The following is a 25,061-nucleotide window of genomic DNA, read 5'->3' on the forward strand; positions in this document are numbered from 1 at the left end:
TTACAGTTCATTCCTCACTTTATTTGCATGTCCCACAATGACTCCTCCCAGATACTAAATTCAAAAGAAAAACCACAGTTCCTCAGTGTTAGCACTAATTTAAGATAAAATCATTTCTTTTAAATGTCTATTTTACCCTTCATTTTAAATTGCAAAGTATGTATTTACATGTTTATATACAGATAACTTCAAAAATGAATTAACCCCAATCTTGGTCCAAGAGTTTCCACTTTAGAAGTGAGATAGTTCTATGCTATGTACATCCTCTTCCAAAAGTCTCTTAGGACTTGGTGAGTTCCAAATATTTGTTCATAAATGCTTCCCCTGTAAGTTTAATGGACCAGGTACTTAATTTCCGAGTAAATCAGAGGAAATATTACAGAACATGCTTTGTACAATACAGCACCACTACTGAGAATGGCTCGGGGTTTTGTAATCCAAGGTTCCGATTTAAAGCAGAAATACGTGGCATAGATTGCCACAGCAAAGAAGTGTCCAATTAAAATGAGAGGGTTAGGAGACAGGCTGTAAGAGAAAAAAAAAAAATGCATGTATTAGTAAGACCCAGCAATTAAAATTTACTCATAGATTCTAATTACATATCTCCTATAAAACTAAACACATATTCTGCATTCCAGAGGACTCTGGAAGCTTGTGTTGCCTGTGCTCTGATAGCAGGGACAAATAAATGTTCTTACAAGAAACTCCTTAAAATATACCCCTATCTGTCAGAGAAGCCAGGAACTCTAAGTCCGTTTGACATACTGTATGTGTGAAGCTGTTTTCTTTCACTGTTCTTGAGATCTCTGCCTGAAGTACCTGGATGGCCTAACCTGTGGGAGTCTTAGGTTTTACAGAAGGAACAGTATTGCTATTTCAGATTATAGACAAATGAGAACAGACTTAAAGAATTTTACTGTTCAGACTTTTCAAGAATAATTCTACATATGTCTGCACTGTCAAAACCATTAGTGAGTTTCACAAGTCCCCGCACCTTAATCAAAGTAAATTTTTAATACACAGTCTTCTATTATCCATGGCTCCCACAGATCAGATCATGTGGTTAAACCCATCAGCAAAAAACAAGCTTCTATTTTAATCAGAGCTTTGGCCTCATCTACCACCAACTTCTATTCAACACTGTTTTCCCAGAAGTAACACAGGGCTAAATGTTGCTTTTTTCATTTCTCTGAGCAACTTTCTGATTGGGCTTCTTAGGGACAGTAAAGTAACAAAATGTAGAAGGAAGACAGACTTGCAGTAATTCATAAACTGAGCAGTCCAAAGAAAATCTGAAAAATCTGGTTCCTTTGTGTCAACAAAACAACTTACACAGAAAGTAGCCCAACAGGACCAGCAACACATTCTCCACCAAGTTTGAAATAAAGAAAACAGGCTTTTCTCAGTTGATGTAGGGAATCTAAAATAAAATTTGGAAGTTAAAGTTGTTTAAAAGTTATTTCCTTGACTGTGTTGTAAATTCATTACATAATGCAAATATTCTGCAAACTTTTTGTTAAAAAACACAATTCTAGAAACCAAATTCCCAGTCTGTAAGATACCCAACTTGTATCTCTGAGCAGTAAACTATCAAGTAAAAGGACAACTATGAAGGTAAACATTAACAATGCCTTAGATCTGTACAGTTTCTCATACTTTTCAAAGTGACTGATTAAACCCTCACAACATAGTATTATCAACCAATAATTTTATTTGGAATAAATGTTTCTTTAAGGTGTACCTAGATTTTTTCTTTAGAACAGATAAAAGAAAGATGTAATATGGTACACTTACTCCAATAAAACTCTCTTCCTCTAATCTTTCATTAACTTTTTAAAAATTGTTTGTTGACAGATTCAAATTCATAATGTAAGAAAATCAAGAGCTTAGGAAAGCTTAAAAAGAAGCACTTTGAACAACTCAAAACTTGATTCTTCCCTTTTTCCTTGCCCACCCAGCCATTTCAGCTTCCATACCAACTGGCAAGAGAAGTTTGACTGGAAAACCACAATCAGTTGAGTTGTTGTTCTTTTTTTTTTTTTTTTTTCTGTTTTAGCAAGAATAAGGCACATAGAGGCTACAGAAGGTACTTGTATTATCATTTGTACTCGAGTTACCGAAGCCTAGATCACTAGGACCCTGGCCAGTTCACAGAAGTAGCTTTGTTGTATATATCTCAAGTAATAGGACTGGAATTACATTTATTCCTGAAAACCTACCCATGGAGTTTCGTTAACCTACCATTAACTAATCTACACTGCTGGACGTGGGCGGTGGCAATGGTCACCTCTAGCTCCATTTCTAATACTGCTTCTGCTAAGTCACGTTTTCCTTAATATACAGACTGACCATCGCCACTTTAAAATATGGAAACAAAAACAAAAGCATGGGACTATTTCAAATGAGTAAAAGGTAGATTCATTTTACTTGTGCACTGTAATAGGAGACAAAATTCAAACTTGTTACGCAGCTCATACTCATTTTAAAGAATACTACTTCGAAAAGAAGTTGAAACTAGTGTTCAGGAGGAAAAAGATTAACAACTGTATTACATTTTAATTCACGGCCAGAAGGATCCTCCATCACAACTTATGCATTTATGGATTTGCATGTCCTGGATCCGGACCAGAGGAATTAATAAAGATCCACTACTGAAGTAGTGCCAGGAAGGTTGTCTTAAGCCTTCCACACAAGGTGGTGGATACATGATGATTAGAGGCAAAAAATCTTGCTCAAGGATGGAGTTACAAAGGGCCGCCACTTGGGAGCCAGCAGACTGGGGAAACACGGCTATTTCTCCTAATCACTAACTTGTTTACAATTAAGCTTCCTTCCTGTGCTAAATATTTGCAGCTCAGTAATTTTCATTTAAAAATATCTATACTTACCATCTGGAGCAGAAAATAATTCATAAAGAGCCTGAGCAAGGATATTCACAACAAAGGAATGAGATGTTTTTCTCGCCCAATAGAATGATTTTTTGGCCTAAAAAAGAAAAAGATCACTTATTACATGGTAAGCGTCGGGGGAAGCACAAATTAATGTTTACAATCCCCTCAAACTGATGTTTATCCTGAAGATCATCTATAAGTAAGCATACCTTTTATTTATCATTTATATATACATACAAAACATCTCCAAAGGAATGGGATTTCCAAAACTCTACAATTTCTATGAGCAAAGTGGTCTGTTCAATCCAATGTGACATAATATTCAAACACAGAAATTTAGAAATTCTGTGAAATTTGTGGGTTGCACAGGCTCACGGTTCTTTATGCCTGAACAAGACTGCCTGAAGACCAGGACTTAGGATCAGATTCCTGGGTACTGATCTCCCCAATAACGCCCCATTCCTCTTAGGCCCAGAAAAAAATCTATTGAGACATTTTTGCCAAAGAATAATATCGTACCTGGAAAACAGCTGCATCGTCATAAAGGTCAGGGATACCCTTTAGCAATTTTCTCCATAATTTCAAATCTTTAAAAACAACAGTCATTCCTCCTCCAGTAAGAGGATGTCTCATATTATATGCATCTCCCAAAAGAAGAACACCTATAATGAGAGAATTTAGATAATGACATCATCCTGGATGCATCCCATAAAACAAAACAAAAACAAAAATTCTTTGTTAGGGGCGCCTGGGTGGCTCAGTGGGTTAAGCCACTGCCTTCGGCTCAGGTCATGATCTCAGGGTCCTGGGATCGAGTCCCATATCAGGCTCTCTGCTCAGCAGGGAGCCTGCTTCTCCCTCTCTCTCTGTCTGCCTCTCTGCCTACTTGTGATCTCTATCAAATAAATAAATAAATAATCTTTTTTAAAAAATCTTTGTTAATTAATAAACATTATGAATGTCTGTATGGTTCTAAGGGAAAGAAAGTAGGCCCAGGAGGATGATACCCAACCACATTGTGGTTTGAATTAAAAAGCAATTATAAGCAGATACCCCAAACCTATCTGAAGTTAATTTAGAGGACTAAGCCTTGACTGAATCTTATCTGAAAATGAATCCCTTGATTCAAAACTTCAGAAGCAGGAATGCCGCCCTCTAGGTGCACCTTCTGAGCTGCCAAAAAGATTCCCCAGCCACAGTCAGCCTGGTTAATAACCTAACACTCACAGTGACATTTCAGCAAAGCATTTATTTCATTTAATCTGAGAGAAATAGATGACCATAATAATAACATTAATGGGACAAAATTATGGATAGTTCTTTTCTGCACTGTCACAATATGCTACATTTACAACTAAATATAAAATACATATAATAAACATTAATTTATAAAAAGGAAAACTTCTAAATATTAATTGAAATTTATGTATAACTCATATCTCCCACTAAAACCTGCATTTCTAATTCTACCAGTTACCGCTGCCATGTTGTTTATGTCCATTTGGAATTAGCTTCTTCATTCTGCATTACTCTCTTTAAAAGATCAGTAGTTTACTAAGCCTGTTTTTCCATAGCAAATTCAATCCATTATGTTCAGGAACCATAGTGTATCAACAGCTCCCATTTGGACCTCTCTTTGGAGTTCTGTACTCCCATCTTCAATGGTATTCCACACATCTCCACTCAAATGCCTTACCAGCACTTCAAACCCAGTATGTCCAAAAGTGAACTCATTACCTCTTCCCACACGTCCTTAAACTTGCATTCTTCTTCCTTTATTTCCAATATCATCAAATAGCTGGCAAAATTACCGAAACCTGAAACCTGGAATCCACCAAGAGGCCTTATTGTCCCTCACTAAAACAGCCAATGAGTCACCACGTTGCATGCATTCTATATCCTAAAAAGTATGGGATTTCATTCCCTACCTTCCATTTCTATAGCCACAACCTAGTTTTAACCTTTTTTCACCATTCATATGGAACAATTACATAGTCTTACTAGATTTAGCCTGATCTGTCTTCCAAGCCATACTCCACAACATATCAGAGTAATATCTCTAAAATAAAAATCTAATCATGCCACTATCTTATTTAAAACTTTTCAATGAACTATTAGAAACTAATAAATGAGTTCAGCAAGGTTTCAAGAGAAAGATAAATATGCAAAAATCAATTGTTTATATACACTAGCAATGAAGAATCTTAAAATGAAATTAAGAAAACAAGTCTATAATAGCATGAAAAGGAATAAGATACTTGGAAATAAGTTTAACAAAAGAAATGTAAAACACTCTGAAACTACAAAATACTATTTAAAGAAAAAACTCTCACTACATTTACAGTCAAATTAATTTTTTTTTTTAAGATTGTTTTTATTTGTCAGAGAAATCACAAGTAGGCAGAGAGGCAGGCAGAGAGAGGGGGAAGCAGGCTCCCCGCTGCAGAGAGCCTGATGCGGGGCTCGATTCCAAGACCCTGAGATCATGACCTGAGCCGAAGGCAGAGGCTTAACCCACTGAGCCACCCAGGCGCCCCTACAGTCAAATTAATTTTGACAAGAGTACCAAGGCACTTCAATGGGGAAAGAACTATATTTTCAGCAAATGGTACTGGGACAACTGGATATCCGCACACAAAAGAAGCTGAACCCCTTCCTCCCACCATAAACAAAATTTTAACACAAAATGGATCAAATACCTAAATGGAGTAGCTAAAACTATAAAGCTCTTAGAAGGAAATATAGAAGTAAATCTTCATGACCTTGGATTGAGCAAAGACTTTTTAAATATGGCATCAAAAACACAATTGACAAAAAAAAAAGATAAACTGGGCTTTATGAAAATTAAAAACTTCAACAGACTCCATCACCATGGAATGAGAGAAGTTTGTGCAGCTCATTTATCTGATAAGGGATTTATATCTAGAATGTATAAAGAACTATTAGAACTCAACAATAAAAGTTTTTATTTGACCGATTAAAAAATGTACAATCTGAATGGACATTTCTCCAAAGAAGAAATACAAATGTCCAATAAACACATGAAAAGATTTTCAGCACCATTATCCATCAGAGGAATACAAATCAAAACCACAATGAAGTACCACTTGACACCTAAAAGAAGGGGTATGGCTAAAAAGACAGCTAACAGCAAATGCCGGTGCGGATGTAGAGAAACAGAACCCTCATACATTGTTAATGAGAATATAAAAGGGGGCAGTCCCTTTGGAAAACAGTTTGGCAGTTCCTCAAAGAGTTAAAAGAGTTACCATACCCAAGAAAAGTGAAAATTAAGTCCACGCAACAACTTATATGCAGATGTTCACAACGGCATTGTTCATGACCTCCAAAAGGGCAAACAAATGAAATGTCTATCAAATGAAGAATGGATAGTTGAAATGTAGTATATGTACACATGGAATACTATTCGGCCACAAAAACAAATGAAGGACATGCTACATGGATGAACCTCAAAGAAGCCAGTTACAAAGGATCCACTGACTACATTTATAGGAAATATCCAGAATAGGCAAATCTAGAGAGACAAAAAGCAGATTACTGGATGCCTGGGCTGGGAGTGGGAGAAAAGGAGCAGTGACCGCTAATGGGTATAGCATTTCTTTTTGGAGTGATACGAAGTTTCTAAAATTGACTGTGGTGATGGTTGCACATATCCACGAATATACTAAAAATGAACTGTATAAACTTTAATGGGTGAACTATATGATTTGTGAATTACATCTCAATAAAGCTATTTTTAAAAAAAAACAAACTTTTAAATGACTTTCCACTGTCTATAGGATTAAAACTAAACTTTATTATTTTTTTTTAAAGATTTTTATTTATTTGTTAGAGAGAGAGAGAGATACAGAGCGCAAGCACAGGCAGACAGAGTGGCAGGCTAGCGGCAGAGGGAGAAGCAGGCTCCCTGCCGAGCAAGGAGCCCGATGTGGGACTCGATCCCAGGACGCTGGGATCATGACCTGAGCTGAAGACAGCCGCTTAACCAACTGAGCCACCCAGGCGTCCCTAAAACTAAACTTTAAAGAAATACCTTACATATCCACTGCTCTGACACCTATTGTGTGCTCCAGCCATAGGAAACTACTGGACTTGACTGAAAGTGCCATCAGTTCTCAGCCTTCATGGCCTTTGCAGATGTTGTTCCATCTACTTAGAAGTCCCTCTTTCACTGTCCACCCAATGAGCTCCCACCAATCCTTCAGGCCCCAACTCCAGTTTTATTTCCTGAGACACATCTTCCCCAATCACCCTTGACACTGCACAAGATCCCCCAACCCCGACCATGCACACCCCTTCACAGTGAACACTGGTACATGAGTGGGCTTTGACTACAGCATTCATCAACAGTGTTCTGAAAGTACCAGTTTATACCCCTCACTAGAAAAACTGCCTTCTCTAGATTTAGGACTATACTTAACTGCTGTAGCCCCAATAACTAGTATAATGACATTTACACTCATTATGAAATAATCAAGACATCATAAAACTAATTTTGGTGTTAGTAATGTGTTCATAGTAACCAGTCCTCTGTCCCAAGTATGACTCCCAGTAGCATAAATTCCATCCCATATTACATTTGTAATATTAAATTTGAGTATTTACAATATCCTTTGTAAAATCACTCCAATAAAACAGTACCTCGTTTATTTACTGGTGAAGAAGGAAGAAAGCTTGCTGGCATAGATCTCAAACGAGAATTCTGGGTGGCTTCCAGGAACGGTTCTTTGAGGTGATCTGCAATAAATCCCATCCAACCAAATAAATGGTTTATAAAATTTCAATTTCTAATTATCACATGTTCTTATCAAGTCTAAACAAATACTTTCTATTATATGTTACATACAATATGTGCTGTATATGTTATATACACTTTGTGATAAATCAAGATCTAATTTTATTAGTACGATTGTTCATTAAGAACCTAGTTATTCAAGCTAAGGAATGACTAAGGATTCTAAGAGAGATTTAATTTAAATAGAAACAGCTGAATGAACAAAAAAGCTAAGAGTGAAGCAAATTCAGAAATGAGACATGGAAAAAAACCACCCCATTTCTCCCAAATGTTAACTGCCAAGTATCATATTTACACTTAATTTACCATCACCACCATATTCTTGGAATTACAGATGAAATATACTAGCAACCCACAAACAACAGGAGGGTATGTACGGCAGAAAAAGGGTAAGTTGTAGAGAGCTCTACTTTTCTGAGCTTCAGTTTCTTCATCTATAACATGAAATGCTTGAAAGAGCTCATCTCTGAGACACTCCCCAGTTTAAAGTTTTGTGCTCCTACCTGTATAGAAAATGAACTGTATTTTCATGCAGTTCCCATTGTAATCTGAGAATAGAGGAGCAGAATGCCTAAGCTGAAATTGTTCCATTCCCATAAGGAGAATTTCAATAACCTAATGACTATTAATATAAACCTATCAATAGTTTCCCACCATGATCTCAGGGCAGTTGGGATTGGAAAAGGCAATCTACAATAAAAGAAAAAAATGCGAAAAATATCACATTATCGACTATTTTTTTTCTTAAATGTGAATAATTTATTTTTCCTCTGAAAGCTTCAAAAATGGCTTCACTAAGTACAAATGTATTGAAATGTTGAAAATGTCATTATTAAAAATCTAAGTAAGGGGCACCTGGGGGACGCAGTTAATTGAGCATCCAACTCTTGGTTTTGGCGCAGGTTGTTATCTCAGGGTTGTGAGATGGAGCGCTGTGTCAGGCTCCATGCTCAGCAGAGTCTGCTTAAGACTCTCTCTCCCGGGGCGCCTGGTGGCTCAGTGGGTTAAAGCCTCTGCTTTCGGCTCAAGTCATGGTTCCAGGGTCCTGGGATCAAGCCCTGCCTCGGACTCTCTGCTCAGTAGGGAGCCTGCTTCCCTTCCTCTCTCTGCCTGCCTTTCTTTCTACTCATAATCTCTGTCTGTCAAATAAATAAATAAGATCTTAAAAAAAAAAAAAAAAGCATTTAAAAAAAACTCTCCCTCTCCCTCTCCCTCTGCCCCTCCCCATCTTACTCACACACTTTCTCTCAATCTCTCTCTAAATAAATCTTTAAAATAAATCTAAGTTAGTCCATGTATACCTTCATATCTGTTAATATTCTGTTATTAAACAGAGTGCTTTCACTTAGATTAAAAAATAACTTGAAAAATAAACAATTTTGAAACAAAATATACCCCTTCCAAAGACAGTTTCCTATAATATCACCATTGGCAAGCAAGGTTGCCCTCCAGTTTTATCAATATTCTTTAAAAGATTTTATTTATTTTTATTTATTTATTTGAGAGATAGTGATCCCAAGTAGGCAGAGAGGCAGGCAGAGAGAGGGGGGAAGCAGGCTCCCTGCTGAGCAAAGAGTCCGATGTGGGGCTTGATCCCAGGATCCTGGGATCGTGACTTGAGCCGAAAGTAGAGGCTTTAACCCACTGAGCCACCCAGGCACCCCGAATTTTATCAATATTCTTAATATTTTAATTAAAACCTTAAATTTTTACTTTTCCTTACATATTCCCATTCTCAAAAAAAAAAAAAAAGGCCAGAAAGCAATTTTTTAGGAGTGTTTTACAAACATGTCTGAAATTTCACAAAGCCTTTCTGTACTCAACTCCAAACTAAAAAAGATCTTGAAGATGGATTACAGCTCTCATGTTCCGAGGAGGGGATGTATGAGCCAGACACACCTGGCCTCGACCTTGGCTCCACCACTTACTAATAGTCTATCCTTGGGAGAGCTTACTGACTCCTAGTTCCCTCATCAATAAAATGGGGATAATGATAATGCCCTATCTCAGAGGGTGACCGTGTAGATAAATGAAATCAAGTTTGTAAAGCACCTTATACTAGATACTAATAAATGGTAGCTACCATTTATCAGTAGCCAGGCTACCTAAAAAGTACGATTTTCCCCAATACTAATAATTATTCTGAAAACAATGATTTGATTACTAATATGAAAAAATACATAAACTATTATATTTTAATTTGGAGATTTTTGTATGTGCTGGTTAAACAACTCAACTCCAGCGTATCTGACTGGGTGTGTTTTTTACCTGCCAACCTATCTCTGGCCTAGTTTTAGTGAGAACTGGAGATGCATAGCCTTTTATGATATTTACTTTCAGATTACAGATTATAATGTGAATGAAATCCTATTTCTTACCAGGTAATTGTGGATAAATTTTTTCAGCCATGTATTCTCTTAAGTTCCTGGGCATTTCTCCTCGAATATCAACAAGTACTCGAGTTTCATTAGATGAAATCTGGTAGATGAGAACTGGACTCGGATTGGCCAAAATAAGTTCAGCATGATTAGCTTTAAACTGTGGTGCGTTCTAGGGGGGGGAAAAAAATATATATATATATACTAAATTCCAAGTTGCTTTTATTTTTCTACAATTACATTCCTATAGTACCTTCATAAGAAAGCCGACAAAATGAGATGAAACAGAAACTTTATTGGAGATCAGGTTTTTCCTGAACTTGGAAAAAAGTCCATCTGCAACAACAGTCAATGGAGCGTGGAGTTCCTACAACAAAGATAAACAATGCTCAGCTAAATGGTTAGAAATACACAGTAAAGGGACCATTCTCTTAAAATGTGCATTCTTGTAAAACAGTTAAATATTTTATTGGACAATGTAATAGAGGATAATGAAGATAATGCTAAAAAAGAAGCTGTTACTGGGCTCAAGTTAATGAATGACCAATGTCTAGAGACACTTCCTCTTGAGAGGACTGCCTGCCTTCCAAGCGCTACCATCCAAACCATCTGGGATTAAAGCTACACTTTGATGAACAATAGGGGAAACAACTAAAATCCAAGTGTGGACCACAGAATACTGAATTTCATCACAAAGTCCAAGGACAACTCCACTGTTTATTCTAGAATTTTCTAACTTCATATCGTGTTTTCAATTAGTGGCTAGCGCTTAGAAGAATTTTTGTACACATGGATGTAGGTCCCCATGTTATCTTGCAATCACCCCCATCAGAGTACAGTTTCTAGCTGGTGACGGTAGGGATCAGCCCAGAAACGCCAACAGATTAGCCTTTCACTTTCTCTTCTCTTACTAAACCAACATGAGCAGGTACTGGCAACTATTTCACTCTGCTATTTCTGCAGATTCTCTTACTTTTCCCTTTCAGATTAAAACAATTGTTTGTTTATCCTAATCATTTCTTTTATATTGAATCCTTCCTTTTATCACCTTCCAGGTCCTCTCTGTCTCTCTGCACATGTATATTTCAATTTGATACTGCTGATCTAGTGGCGCATGTCTACAAAGCTATTTATACAGAGTTCTGCAAAGCTCTGAAGAGCAATGTGTTGCGGTCTGAAATCACCCTGTTACAGAGGGCTTAGAGAAAACTCAGTCTATCAGACGAGTGAATCGGTGAGCCTACTTTTCAAAGGAGTAGGAGAAAAAGGAGGAAAAACATGTCTTAGGAAGAACTAACATTGGCTATCTCTCACCTTGATGTCCCCGGTTTCTCTATCCCTGTACTGAACTCCTATCACGGCATCATCTTCTTCTAGTAACTGTAGCACGATGCCTTCAATAAACTTTGTACTAAAGGATAAGCAGAAAGAAATTATACAATAGCACACTTGAGCAATTTAAATACGGAATGACAAATTCCTTATTCCTTATCTCCAGTGTGCACACATGTATGTATGGAAGGCCTGGAATGACAAAATGCAAAAATATCATTTATGGACTTTGGAAGTAAGTGTGGTTTTTATTTTCTAACTTCTTGAAGTTAAATACATATATACTGATGTAATGATTTTTAAAAGTAACACGAGATTTTTACCTCATTTCATTAAGAAAAATACATGCAGAGAAACTTCACACACCACACAAATTCATACACAGATGGGAAAATATTGAATTGGGAGCTTATCCACCAAATTACTCAGAATAGTTACTTCTAGTCAAAAGAATCATGGATAAATTTTACAATCTTTGTATTTGTGTGTATTTTCCCATGTTTCCACAATGAACACATTCTACTTCCACAGATAATCAAACTCTCTGTCCTAAGGGTAAGTCCACTCACACCTTTACCCGCTTTCTCAACACTTCTGCCCTTGCTAATGACATGAGGGTTCTCATGTGTAAAACATCCTCAATTATAGTGCTTAAGGGCTACGGGCAAATAGAAGTTAATAACTGAAAGAAGAGCCAGTCCTGTCCAACTAGGGTTTTCCCTTGAAGTCTCTGTTTGTTCTGACTTTTAACAGAAAATACGGTAAGCACAAACCCCAACTCCCAAATAGTTAGAGAGGACTCAAACCTCAGTTGCAACTGTATCCTTTAAATTACAACAACATAATAAAACCACACAGTATATTCAGTTAATGGAAAAATCTCGATAGTTCTGTCGTTTAAATGGAAATTCTCTACATGATACTGTCAACAAAGGCAAGCAGATCTAACATTCTTGTAACTTAACAGTTTACTTTAGAACACCTATGCTCTAGCCCCTTCCCAAACACTTATGACAATTTATGAAATAATATTTTTGCAAAGGCCAAGTTCAAATGTGTTTCTTTAACATTCTATATCTGAGTAGTCTTACTTGGGCTCTGCCATAGCTGCTTTCCGGAGACCCATTATGAATCTTCCATGATGGAAAGCTCTTCCGCTCCGCACCTGACTGTTTTCTGATAGAGGATAAGGAATCTGAACCTCTGATTTGCTTTCCTGATCATGAATTATGTAGCCATCTACCACCTGGGCATCAATACCTTCCACTGCATCTGCAAAACAGTTCAGGGCAAAAAAATCAATTTTGTTAATATGCTCAGAGTTCTAAGGATAAGGAGGCATCGAAAATGAGTTTCTGTTTTCATAATGCAATGAAACTATTTTGACAACTGGATATTAATTTAACTATTTCAGAAATCTTAATGTGTCTGGAAGACAACTGTCTTAGCAAATCTGTAATACCACAAAAGATTAATATTTATATATAAAATGTATTCATTAACTTCCATAGGAAAAATATTAAAACCCTCGTAATAATGGCTGAAAAGTTTATGTGTATTCACGTGAAGCGATACAGAAATATTGAACACAGCAGAGATATGTTCAAAACCTGATTTTAAAAAAATCAACGAAATAAATTAAAACAGTAAAATACAAAATCTATCAAAATTGCTGGTGAGATTGTAATAAAACTGATAAATTTGCTGGTCATACTGTAAACTAAAAACATTTTAGAAAGTAACTATAGCACTAATTATCAAGAACCAAAAAGAAGTTACAACCTTTGATATAATAATCTTAAATCTTGTAAATCTTCATCTATTGTTCATCCTAAAGATATAATTTTTGATAATCTTTAAAGTGATATGCAAAAATAAGTCCACTATAGTGTTATCTCTAATAAAGAATAACTGAAAACAACCTAAATATCTATCTAAATTAGAAAGAGTACATTATGATATATCAATTGAGAATATACCATACATAGGCCTAAAATCATAATGGTTAGTATATTAAGCTGAAGTACATTAGAATAATGAAAGAAATAGATGAAAAGAAAATCTTCAGAAACACTTCTATCACATATCTTGGCTAAGATCAAAATAAATTCGTTTTCCGATATTCTTTTTAATTGTACTTAAAGTCCACACAGACACAAGCTGGATGAATACTCTCATATATCTGACCCAAAATCAAAACTAGTTAGTTTTTCAGTATGGTTCACAAATTATTACAGTTAAAATTCAGTCAGAGGTTCAGTACACAGACATCTTAAAAGCTGCCGGTTAACAGTGTATTTGGTTTGGATCTCAGCGAATTGCCAGTTGTTTCTGACCTAGATATTTGAAACCCATCTGGTATTTCTATATTGCTTTGTCCAGCTACTGAGACAGTTTTGTTTTTCTTAACCCATAGCTGTATTACAGAAGTACTTGAAATGTTCAAAGATTTTATTCATTTATTTGAGAGAGAGAGTGAAAGAGAGAGAGAGCATGAGAAGGGGAAGGGAGGGAGAATCAGACTCCCCACTGAGCAGAAAGCCTGACATGGGACTCAATCCTGGGACTCAAGGATCATGAACTGAGCTGAAGGCAGTTGCCCAACCAACTGAGCCACCCAGGAGCCCCAGTACCTGAAATGTTTAAATTGGCCAATTTTAGAACACACCAGAAAATGTAAAAAGTATAGTAGCACAGCAAAACCTTTCCTTGGGTAAACTAACTTAAGCTAAATAAGGTCTAATTTAAGATTTCTTAATATCTATCTGTCTCTATCTCGACTTTATTTATTGATAAAATCAAATATAGCACACTGAATACTTTTACTTTCTTAAGCAGACAAAAGGACAGTACCCTACACTTCAATGAAATTCATGCTTCATAAATACTAGATGTTAATAACACTGAAGCCAGTGACATAACTTAGAGCTATCACCATCTATTTTTTTTTTTAAAGATTTTTATTTATTTATTTGACAGAGAGAGGTCACAAGTAGGCAGAGAGGCAGGCAGAGAGAGAGAGGAGGAAGCAGGCTCCCTGCTGAGCAGAGAGCCGATGCGGGACTCGATCCCAGGATCCTGAGATCATGACCTGAGCCGAAGGCAGCGGCTTAACCCACTGAGCCACCCAGGCGCCCTATCACCATCTATTAATCGTAAAGCCCCACACTTAAGATACTAGGACTACTGGTCAACATATCAGATAAGATGAAATGGAAAATATTCTTCCACATTAAAAAATGCAGAACTGCCTGCTATAAACAGGCAAATTAAAAAACAAAACTAGCAATGGAAAAAACAAGAAACAAAAAACCACTATGCTAAAAATGGAAAGCAAATTCAAAGTCAAACTAGTGAGCAAGTTTTAAAGGCAACAGCATAAGAGCATCAGAACCACAGGCCTAAATGACTGGAGTTTTAAGGACCACTCCTGAATACGAGGTAGGGGTTCCCCATGGCCAGGGACAATGAAACTTAGCACCATTCATAAATTTCTTATCAATAAAATAGAAACCACAAAAACTCAATTCAGTGTCCTGAGATATGGCATGGAATCCAGACATACCTTTGTGCCATGACCTGGTATAAAGTCTGAACCTCAAACTGAGTATACAGTGCATAATAAAATAGGTATCATTTATGAAAGCGCAAATATAAACCAGAGTCAAAGAATAAATATAACAGAAGACTTAGATGTATGAAACTTTATTTAAATGCATTAAAGACCTAACTGAATGGAGAGTATACCACATTCATGGACAGGAAGTCCAAATCAATTATTTCAAAACTGAAGTATAGATTCAGTGCTAGTTCAGTCATAATCTTGACAGACTATTTTTTTAATCTAATTCTAAATTATATATAGGAAACAAAACACCAAGAAAAGCCAAAATAATCCCAAAGAAAACAAGATGGGAAGGAAATTCCTCACTAGATATTAAGATTTAATATAAAATTACAGCATTTAAATTATAACGTATTAATTTTAAGAATTCTAGATATTAAGCTTAAGCCATAGGGCAATCAATTATTTTTTTAAAGATTTTATTTTTTTATTTACTTATTGACAGACAGAAATCACAAGTAGACAGAGAGGCAGGCGGGGGTGTGGTGGGGGAAAGCAGGCTCCATGCTGAGCAGAGAGCCTGATGTGGGGTTCAATTCCAGGACCCTGGGATCATGACCGGAGCTGAAGGCAGAGGCTTTAACCCACTAAGCCACCCAGGTGCCCCAGGGCAATCATTAAAAACCCATATTCAGGGGGCACCTGGATGGCTCAGTTGGTTAAGCATTTAACTCTTGATTTCAACTCAGGTATGATCTCAGAGTCCTGAGATCAAACCCTGCATTAGGTTCCATGCTCCGTATGGAGTCTATATGGAATTCTCTCCCTCCCTTTCCCTCTGTCCCTCGACCTGCTCATGCAATAAATAAATAAATAAATACAATCTTTTTTAAATTTTAAAAAATAAATAAAAACTCATACTCAGGAGGGATAAATCCATATTATATTAAAAATCCATACTCCAGGGCGCCTGGGTGGCTCAGTGGGTTAAGCCACTGCCTTCGGCTCAGGTCATGATCTCAGGGTCCTGGGATCGAGTCCCACATCGGGCTCTCTGCTCAGCAGGGAGCCTGCTTCCTCTATCTCTCTCTTTCTCTCTGCCTGCCTCTCCGTCTAGTTGTGATCTCTCTCTGTCAAATAAATAAATAAAATCTTAAAAAAAAAAAAATCCATACTCCAGGGACACCTGGGTGGCTCAGTCAGTTAAACGTCTGCCTTCACCTCAGATCATGCTCCCAGGCTCCTTGCTCAGCAGCCTACTTCCTCTGCCTGCTCTGCCTGTTGCTCCCCCTGCTTGTGTGTGTGCTCTCGCTCTCTCTCTCTCTCTGACAAATAAATAAATAAAATCTTTAAAAACAAAATCCATACTCCAGCAAGTAACTATACCAAGTGTTCCTTTATCCACAGCTCATACCTCAGGGGAAATGAACAGCATAGTAAATGTTAATGAGGACTCTTTTTTTTTTTTTTTAAAGATTTTATTTATTCGTTTGACAGAGATCACAAGTAGGCAGAGAGGCAGAGAGAGAGGAAGGGAAGCAGGCTGCCTGCCGAGCAGAGAGCCGAACATGGGGCTGGATCCCAGGACCCCGGGATCATGACCTGAGCCAAAGGCAGAGGCTTTAACCCACTGAACCACCCCAGGCACCCCTGAGGACTCTTGTTTTTGATATTAAAGTTACTCATTGTATGTGGACTGGCTAAAATACTTCAGAGATGCTCCTTACTCTTGCATAAACTACATATAAAAATCCACTAAGGCTTGTTACTACAACCTCAATGATGTGCCCTGAAGTTAGATCTCTAAATGATTCTATGTAGAGCCATTACTTGGAGAGCATTTCTGGTTGCCAGATGTTCAACTATAAAAGTAACCAAGTCCTGCTCAGGATATTGCCACATCCTCAAGTGAACCTCTCAAGTAAGGTGGAGATTAAGAAACCTAAAAGGACAGAGATGGAATGTCCTTTCTTCATAAAGCACTCTTTCCACTTGGGTCCTAGACCCTGTGGGCTTTTGCTTTTTCCTCTGCACTTCCTCAGTTCCATCTTTTTGATTCCCACTCACCTCACTGATCTCTATGCATCAGAGCATCCCAGGGTTCAGTCCTGGACCTCTCCTGGTAATGTCTTCAAGTCTTATTTAAATGCCGTGACTCCTCTTTCTCTCATACCTAACACCTGATTCATCAGCAAGTCCTCCTGACTCTTCCTTCAAAAGGCATTTCCAGAATGTTACCACTATCCACCTGTCTACCACTATGACCCTGTTCCAAGTCATCAATTCCCACTGATTCTGCAATAGCCTCCAAAGAGGTCCCCCTGCTTCCATCTTGGCCACTTTATGATCTACTCTTTTTTCCTACAGAATAACATGAATACTTCTAAATAATATTTTTAATCACACTTCTAAAATGTGAGATTGAGGGGCGCCTGGGTGGCTCAGTGGGTTAAAGCCTCTGCCTTCAGCTCAGGTCATGATCCCAGGGTCTTGGGATCGAGCCCCACATCGGGCTCTCTGCTCAGCAGGAAGCCTGCTTCTCTCTCTCTCTCTCTCTCTTCTGGCCTCTCTGCCTACTTGTGATCTGTCTGTCAAATAAATAAAATCTTTAAAAATAAATAAAAAATAAATGTGAAATTGAATAACTCCTCTTTTTAAAATTCTCCCATGGCTTCCCACATAAGCCAAATCCACATAGCAGGCTACAAAATTCTAGAGACTCAGCCCCCATGATCTGACCATTATTTACCCCTTCTCCCCTTCACTCACACAACTCCAGTCAACACTATTCTCACTCTTCACTCTTCAAAGAATTTGTGTCTGCACGACCCTGAGATCATGACCTGAGCTGAAATCAAGAGTCAGACCAATCGATTAACCAACTGAGCCACCCAGGCGCCCCAAAACACGCCTTCTTTATCCGCACATCTACATCTTGTTACTGCCCTATTTCTGTCTTGTTACAGAAAAACTCAAGAGTGCTTTTCTAGTCTCAAATTTTTTTCACCCCCACTCAACTTCAGTCTAGGTTTTATCCCCATGACTCTGTTGAAATATCTTGTCAATGTCACAAGCAACCTCCAAATTGCCAAATCCCACGGTCATTTTTCTATGCTCATCTCACCTGAGCCTTCATTAACAAAGCATGATGTAACTGTCCTCCCCTTTCTTGACACATGACCATTCCCGCCTGAGAAAAACTCTCTCATGGATTAAATGGCACCAAATCCCCTGGCTTTCTTCTAGCATTCTGCCAGCTGCCTCAAACACTCGTTTTCAGGCTTTTCTTCTTCTGCCTGAGCCTTAAACAGCAGTTTCCCAAGACTTGGTTTATTCTGTCTTCTCTTTTCTCCCTACATGCTCTCAATCACTTATTGTGGCTTTTAAATACTACAAATAAGCTGATACCTCTGAAATTTCTAACTACAGGCAGCCCAAACCACTCCTCTGCGCTGGAGAGTCATATATTCAGCTTAACTTCTCCACTTGGGTATCTCAACATGTCCTGCAAATTATCCCTAGTGCCTGTTCCTCTCTAGGTCTTCTTATCAGTAAGTGATACCACCATCTATCAGCTGTTCAAACCAAAACCTATGAATCACTTTTAATACCTCCGTCTCCCTCATATCTCACACCAATCCCATAGCAAGCCATGCTGTTTCTGTCTCTTCATTTTAACATCAGTCTGTCCTCTTCTCTTCATATCCTCTGCTACCATGCTAGCCCAAACCACCGTCATCTGTCATTTGAACTTAGCAATGAGTTCCCACTAGATTCTGCATTGACTCTTGCTACCCCACTGCCACAATCCTACAGTCTATTTGCCACATTTTATCCACATATTCTTTTAAAACAGCATTCTATCAACTGCAGGGTGTGACTCAATGGTAAATGAATGAACTAAATGAAATGTATTTCAACTTGTGAACCGTGTACTTGGATAGAATCACAAGGATTTAAAAAGTAAAATGAAACAAACTTCAGCCAAATACATGTATGTACAGGGTCAGAATGTAAAATATGCTTCTTATTGTGAGTAGGCATCTAACGTTTGAAGCCACTTTATATAGGCAGAAACCAGGTCACGGGCACACTCCTGCTCTACCGACTGCAGAGCCTTCATGATTTGGCTGCTGCCTCTCCATCCTTAATCTCAAGCCATTCTCCCTTCCCCATCACCCAATACTTCCTAGCTACACTGCTCTCCTTTTCAGCTCCTTGATTAAAACAGCAAATACTTATAGAGTGCCAATCATATACCAGACGCTGTTCTGAGTGCTCTGTGTATATGACTTCATTTCATCCTCATAATAATCTAGGAGGCAAGGACTCATATAAAATGCCCATTTTACAGATGAAGAAACTGGTACGTAACAGGTTGAATAACTTAGCCAAGGATATACAGCTTTTTAAGTGCCTGAACTGGTATTCAACCCCAGGCAATCTAGTTCCAGAATCAATGCTCATAATTCCCACACCATCCTGCCTACCACATGAGCCAAGCAAGCTCTTCCTCAGTTCAGAGCACAAGCGTATTTTGTACCCTGACCCTTACGAGGGGCCGGTGAATCTGTCTCATTCATTAGTACATCCCTGGTACCAAGTCCAACACCTCAGACAGAGTAAACAGTGAGTAAGTATTCCCAAAATGAATAGTTTGTGTTTAAATATCGATGGTTTAACAGATGATACTTAAATAAAAGATTCTATAAAGGACACATAATATGTACCTTACCAGGCATAGTTCCCTTCACCTTTCACTAAACTTCACGCCTTCATTCTAGTTTTCTAATCTTTAATTTTGACCATTCCTGTTTTTTAGCCACTTTACTGTATCTCTTCATACACTAAAGCCTTATTTTCTTCTTTGCTCTCATTTTCATGCAGATCTATTGGTAAAGAGGAACTTTCAGAAATGTAAATAAATTGTAATACCTTTTTTACCAGTTAAAAGGATAGTCTAAAGTGAAGAGTACTTGCTTATACCACATAACTGCTAAAAATTAATATGAACCTACCTTCAAGATCAAGGTCTTGGAGAACATGATAACCACCCGGCTGCAGAAATTCTCCAACTATCCTGTCGGGCTCTTTTAAATCTCTCTCAATTACTGTCACCTTTCTTCCATCTCTGGAAAGCATGGCTGCCAAAGCAGAGCCAACTACACCAGATCCCACAATGATAACTTCTGGATCATTCTGAAAAGATACTGAAGAGGCAGCTGCTCCTATTAAGGTTGTTTCTGAAATATTGATTCCTTTTTTGTGCTGTTTAAAAAAAAAAAAATTAATTACATATCCACATCTGCTATCCTTAAATCATGCTACTACTATATAGAGACTCTGGACTTCCCCATCTTGAGCAAAAGGTACATCTTATTATCAAACCAAATGCATTGTATTTTTAAATCCAGATCATATATAAAAATGACAGATATCAAAATATTTAGTTAAATAAAAATGTATAATTATATCCCAATAAACTTAAATATATCTTCTATTTTTCCACATATATTTAGAAAATGCTATTATACAGCCATATTTAGAAATCCACACCAGGCTAAATATAAATTATGTTTACAAAGGGCTCCGAAGACTTATTATAGGGAAAATTCTGTCATTAATTACTCAATTCTTCAAGTACATTCTAAGCATCTACCAGATGAGGATCACATACAGCTCCTATTTCGACTTCATATTGCAAACTACTCAGCACCTTTCACACATTTTCACTATTTATTTTTATTTTCTCCTTCTGGATTTTCATGTGAAAAAAATCTATCTTACCCTAACAATTCCTTTTATATAACAAAAAGACTATCAAATCCTGGCTATTAATCTATTAATTGAGAATTATTTAACTCAAGAGAATTCTGAAAGGACAAAATTCCTCCTGTCCCTTGGGATTTGACCCATTCATATTTGAGTCCTTAACATAGAAGAATATATTTAATTTCACCCATCTTGACACTCTAAGAGAGCCCAGACAAACAGCTGGTCCATTTATTTATAAACATCAAACCTATCACTAGTTGGGCTGATGATAAAAACTTAAGTCATAAGATGATGAAAAAGTCCTGTTTTGAGAGATTAATGCCCACTCAGAGTAACAGTGCCTGTTGGGTTTTTTAACATGAATAACTCAGGGTTAAAATGAGTTTTTTTCTTGGTATGTAGGTTGACAAATACAAATACATTTCAGATACAGAATTGCAAGGAACAATCTCCTTTGAGTTCTCTGACCATGTTGATTAAGATAAGCCCAACCCATTTTGAAGGGATTTTAACAGAAGACCTGAGGCAAAAAGGAAGGAAATAAAATCTAAAATCTTTTAGAACTTTGATTCTCTGTGATTTTAATATGCATCCAGTTTTCCTTCACTCTACATGGACTGGGGCCTTATCCATTCCATTTTTTAAATAATTTTTCTTAGAGAAATTACCTTTTTGTCCTTTACTAAGATAAGAGTCTCCTCTTCCCATAAGTTTTTCTTAATGGCCAGCATAACTGACTATATTTAAACTACTGTTCTGAAAGCAAGATAAGCCCTCTTTGCATCTTAGCCACTTCGTAACTAGTTTTTCTTCCTTAGTTTTCCCTGTTAAACACATACACACACACTCCTGAAATGGGAGTTTAGTTAGTCATCCAGAGAATGGTCAGTAAAAGCACTAAGGGGAAATTAGCACTCAGTGAGAGTCCACCAAGTCCCTGATGTTTAGGAATAAGCAGAAAGCCTGAAGCATTCACAAAATGGAACCAATCATTGATCCCTGGCAATCCAGTTCTCCCTTCCCCAAAATGTCTCAACATCACATGATGTAATCGCATTCCAGGCACCTACCTACACGAGTGCTCAGTGTCCTTGGCAAAAGTTACCTCAGATAACACCAAAGATTTCAAACTGAGATTAAGATTCCCTCTCCCTCCTTTCCTGCTGCTCCAAGCCATACCCACCATCACTGTTGCTCAAAGCACTTATCAAAAGGTTCCCAACATGTTATGTCTAGAAGTACACTACCTTTAAACTAATAAGAGCTACTATTTATTAGCCGGTTACAGGGCACATTACATCATTTAATTCCTTAACTAAGAGCAAGACTGGTGCCACCCCGGTCTAATAGAAGGGGTAACTGACTCTTACAGAAACGAAGGTCTTGCCAAAGGTCTCAGAGCCAGAAGTGGTGGGGCAAAAATTCTAATTCAAGTCCTCCCTTCTGCAAACCTTGCTAATCTGTACTGTGGATATAGGAAAATAAAGTAGCTCTGGAACCCTCAAGGAGTAAACGACTTTTTTAGGCCACTGGTCGTAACCTGGAATCACCATCACCGGCTCACCTGGCTTCCTCCTCCAGTCTCTCACCGGACAGCCCCGCTACCATTCTCCTGCCCCCGCCATCCACTCTCCTCACACCAACTGGAAATGCTTTCTAAAGTTAAAATCAAGTATTGTTACTCCCTTGCTTAAAATCCTCCAGTGCTTTTGGGGAAAAAGTCCAAACACCCATGGCCAACAGGCCCCAAATGTTCCGGCTTTGAAGCCAGACCTCTTCTCCCTCATCTACCATTGTCCTCCTCCGCTGTCTTTGCAGAAGGCCTCACTTCCCATGTGACTGAAGTCTGGCCTCAGAATTAGGAACTTGCCTGAACTGTGGACTTTAATCAAGTATCCACATGATCTGGGACATTAAGGTACGAATATACTGAAGGCCCCACTGACAGCGAAAGAGGAGGGGATTTTGCCCAAGACTTTTTAAAATGCTCAACTAATTTTTACTCCACCAGCCTTCTGAATTGTTCTGTTACTCTTCCCAGACAGCTGTCATTTATAAACACAGGACATAAACCACAGCTGCTCACATTCTTCTCAGGTACAAATACAAGGATTTCAATAAAACGCTTTTTCCCAATAGCAAAAAGCGATTCTGTCCTCCTTCAAAATGAAATTCTAATATTTCATTTCCCCTTTCATAATCAAATCAATTTCAAATAGCACTGGCTCAACCAACACTAAATGAAACAAAGCTTTTCAATCACTCCTAACAGTGGCAAAAAATGTAGCCAAGGAACAGTCAAGAGCTTAAAAAGAAAACACAACAAAACAACAAAAAGCACAATTAAAGGAGAATTTACCATAACCAGATTATCTATATTGCTGCCTTCTGGCCTTAGAGTAGACGAAAATTTACATCTGAGTGACCCCAACCCTAATTTTAAAAAGAACACCCTCACTCATTTGCCTACTTAAAATTCCACCTACCCTCCTAGACCCAAGTTGCTCTTTATTTTCTGATCCCGGGGGCGACTTGGCCCAGAAGAAGCCAATGAGAGGCAAGGCCGACAGAATGTCTGAGAAGAGCGCGAACTGGGAGCCGCTCTGCTGGCGCCCCAGGGCGGCTCCGCTCCGGTAGCGATAGCGGTAGGAGAGCACCAGGCCCAGGGACAGGAACACGAGCACGCACAGCAACAGTTCCTTGTTGGCAAAAGAGACGAAGTCTCCGCATTTCTTGTAAAAATATGTGAAAGTGGCAATGCCCAAGAAGGTCCACATCGTTCAAAGTCTCCTCCGGTGCTCCCGGGTCAAAGCTAAGATCCTCTTTTTCTCTGTAGGGTTTTGGTGACTCGAGGATTTCCCCAAAACGTGTCACCAAAGGGAGCACGAGGAATTGGCCAACCTCCAGCAAACACCGTCACAGGGTTACAATTCAAATCAGAGGAATCTACAAAATTATATCAAGTTGGTATAAAAGTACGGAAAGAAGGGAAAGTTGTCCAGACTTAGAAAGGAGTATTAAAAAAACCGACTGCTCCAACAGCTCCCGGCCAGGCTCTCCTCTTCCCAGCAATCCATGTATTTCTTCTGGACGGGCTTCTCCAGGGTTGCTGCTGGTGGCGTCTCCAAGGCCGCTGTGGGCTCGCCGTGCAGGAGAACCGTCCTCGCCCACCTGCAGCAGGTGCCCTTTCTGAAGCGGATGGGGGGACCGAAGAAACGTCTGGGCGCGGCCTGGCGGGGAAGCGGAGCGCGGAGAGACGCCGCCCCGCGCTCGGCCTGCCTCTTGCCACCGCGGACGGCCTCGGACTCGAGACTGCGGCCCCCGCGCACACAAGCGCGGCCGCTCCGCAAAAGCTCCGAGTCACCAGCCCCCGAACCTTCCAGTCCGCGCCTCCGTTTCCCCGCGGGTGAACGGCGGTCTCCACCGAGCTTCCTCAGAGGGCGGCGGCTCCTGACCGTCTCCTCGCCAGCATCCTTCGCGGGCTGCCGCTGCCCTCCCTGACCCCGTGCTTCCGCAGTAACCAAGTAACCACCACGCGCCCTGTGCTCGCCGCTCTCCCCAGCGCGCGGGGACCGTCCAGGGGCTCCGCCCAGGCGAGGACCGGGAGGCGGGGTGCCAGGGCGCGATCCCGCCCCGCCCTGCGCGCCCTGGCGCCCGCCCCGCCCACCGCCGCCGCTGGCCAATCAGGACGCGCACCGCGCGGTAGGCCGAGATGGCGCTATGCCGCGTTTGACCAATCGCGGGCAGCGCGGCCCGCGCGGCGTCGCCGGGTGAGGCGCTAGGGCGATGTTGCGTGGTGTGGGGTGGGGGCGTGGGGTGTGGGCCTGCCGCCGAGTGGGCGGGTGGGAGGGCGCTCGCTGGCTGCGAGGGATGGAGGGGGCGGAAGGGGTCGTTCCCTGCGTCCCGCGGTCCGATTACCCGCCGCAGCCCGGGCCGCTGGGGTCCTGCGCGGGGAAGAGGGGGCGCTCGTTCCGAGGAAACCGCTGCCGGGAGAACGCCGCCGACTGTCGGCCCGGGGCCAGTCATCCCGTGGACGCTTTTGAGCGCTTACTACGAGGCTGGGGGACCCCAGAGATGAATCGGACACAGCCTTTCTGTCCCCAGCCGAGTGTGTGAAGAGGACAGTGGAGACCGGCACGTGGAGAACGTGACACATTCAGGCCGAAGTTCTGGAAGAACGAGTTGGGCCGACTTGTGTCAGAAGGAAGGAGAGGATATGCGGGGTGTTCCCTTCCTTCATCCAGAACTGCGGGCGCCACGCGCTTGTCACTGTGCTCAGCCTGAAGAGGCACTGATGTCCGCGG

The 25,061-nt window shown here is 39.7% G+C and overlaps 1 protein-coding gene across 1 annotated transcript; it reads right to left on the reverse strand.

Annotated features, from left to right (window-relative positions):
* On the reverse strand, positions 1-24,375 carry SQLE (squalene epoxidase). The gene is made up of 11 exons (XM_082719713.1): positions 23,244-24,375; positions 20,001-20,250; positions 12,509-12,689; positions 11,400-11,496; positions 10,339-10,452; positions 10,086-10,257; positions 7,554-7,649; positions 3,411-3,553; positions 2,889-2,985; positions 1,333-1,420; positions 1-525 (listed from the first exon to the last, which is right to left on the reverse strand). Exons 1-11 carry the CDS (start codon positions 23,532-23,534, stop codon positions 333-335), a joined length of 1,722 nt encoding a protein of 573 aa, XP_082575839.1. The 5' UTR covers positions 23,535-24,375; the 3' UTR covers positions 1-332.
* Positions 24,376-25,061: the final 686 nt, after the last annotated feature.

The sequence above is a fragment of the Mustela nivalis genome (genome assembly GCF_964662115.1).
Source record: "Mustela nivalis genome assembly, chromosome: 2".
Lineage (NCBI taxonomy): Eukaryota > Metazoa > Chordata > Mammalia > Carnivora > Mustelidae > Mustela > Mustela nivalis.